This window comes from Gracilinanus agilis, unplaced genomic scaffold (genome assembly GCF_016433145.1).
Source record: "Gracilinanus agilis isolate LMUSP501 unplaced genomic scaffold, AgileGrace unplaced_scaffold14579, whole genome shotgun sequence".
NCBI classification, from domain to species: Eukaryota; Metazoa; Chordata; class Mammalia; order Didelphimorphia; family Didelphidae; genus Gracilinanus; species Gracilinanus agilis.
In genome coordinates this window covers 5,460-6,969 of record NW_025345341.1, presented here as the reverse complement: position 1 = coordinate 6,969, position 1,510 = coordinate 5,460, and the positions used below count along the sequence as shown (strand labels likewise).

At 40.9% G+C, this 1,510-nt stretch overlaps 1 protein-coding gene across 1 annotated transcript; it reads right to left on the bottom strand.

Moving 5' to 3' along the window:
- Window positions 1–6: 6 nt before the first annotated feature.
- On the bottom strand, window positions 7–1,045 carry LOC123254090 (cell surface glycoprotein CD200 receptor 1-like; the record flags this gene model as incomplete). The annotated part of the gene is made up of 3 exons (XM_044683162.1): window positions 7–108; window positions 233–550; window positions 959–1,045. Coding segments are annotated over 3 exons (507 nt in total), but the record flags the coding sequence as incomplete, so codon positions are not given.
- Between the last annotated feature and the right edge of the window lie 465 nt (window positions 1,046–1,510).

Below are 1,510 nucleotides of genomic sequence, written 5' to 3'. Positions count from 1 at the left end.
AGCAGTCTCCTTCTGGAGTCCAAGTGATCTGGGCAGCCGGCTTCCCAACAGCAGCCTTGCACACAATAGAGTCATTCCCTTCCTTAGACAGGTTTACTAGAGGAGGAACTATGGAAGATAAGAGATTTTTTTTTCTGAACATAATAGAGAGCTAGTAGCTTTGAGAAAGTTACCTTTTTTCCAGGCCTGGATTTGGTTACCCATAAGAACCAGAACAGAAACTGTTCCTTACCTAACACACTGAGGTGATGAAGACATTGGAAATTCCCTTCAGGCGTTACAAAAACACATTTGTAATCTCCATCATTCCTGATAGTCACTGGGTTTATCTGAAGGCCATAGTTCCAGTCAGATCTAGATTCCCAGGTTATTCCTTCACCAGAGCAGTTTGTTTCCCTGGTTTCATTCTTGTCTTTTCTATAAGCCAGGATACAGGGAATTTTGTTCCTGAGGTGTATTTCCCAGGTTAACATTACAAGTTCTTTTATTTGGTGAGTAAAGCAGGAGAGGACAGCCTTGGTATCCACCTGTACATACACGGAGTAGGTCTCTAGGCATAAAAACAAGAGAATCATAAAGACTTTTCTCAAGCAGCTCCTCCCTCCTCCCACAGAACCGGTTTGAGGCTATGCATAACTCCCATTTCTATGAACATACACGTTGATGGAATGAACATTTGGAAAAAATCCCAAAGTTGGAGCAATTGGTACCCTACCAAATGATTTTCCTCCCCAGAAAGAGAAGGAGGAGGAGAAGAAAGAGGAAGAGAAGGGGAGGAAGAAGGAAAAGGAGGCGAAAGAGGAAGAGGAAAAAGATGGCGAGGAGGAAGAGGAAGAAGAAAAAGAAAGAGGAGGAGGAGGAAGAGAAGGAGAAGGAGAACTTGGGAGCCTGCTGCACAGGAGGTCTGCATTCTCTGTGTGTGCACCTCACCACCACACTACTAAGGAAAGAGTTTTACCATTGGTGCTGTAGTCCGGAGATATCTGTGTAGTTGAAGCGTTGCTTGGTGGAACCTGAGCAGCCATAGTTCGTGTGCTTTTATATTCTGAAAAGGGGATAAAAAATATTGATACATCTTCCATAATTTAAAAAATCACTTTCATTTTCATAATCTTTAGATGATTTTTGGAAAATAACTGCAAATGAGGCCATGGAAACAAGGAAGTTAGCCCTAAGAAACACCTCAAAGTCCACAAAATGTGCCTTCAATTGCTTTTAAATTCAACTTATTCAAACAAGCGTATTAAAAAATTGGCAAAACCAAAAACAATTCCACAAGGGCTATAAAGCATACACAGAAAAGTAAATACAAGTGGAGCACATATAACTAGAGATATCAGAGAAAATTGTTCCGTCAGTTGAGCCTTAAAATCAAGATGAAAATTCTGAGAGGCACAAATGAGGATAAAGTACATTTCTGGCCTTGGGCTTGAGCAAACATACCAGGTGGGTGATGGAATGAAAAGTTCAGAAAACAACTCAGTTCAATTTGGCCAAAATGAATAGTGTA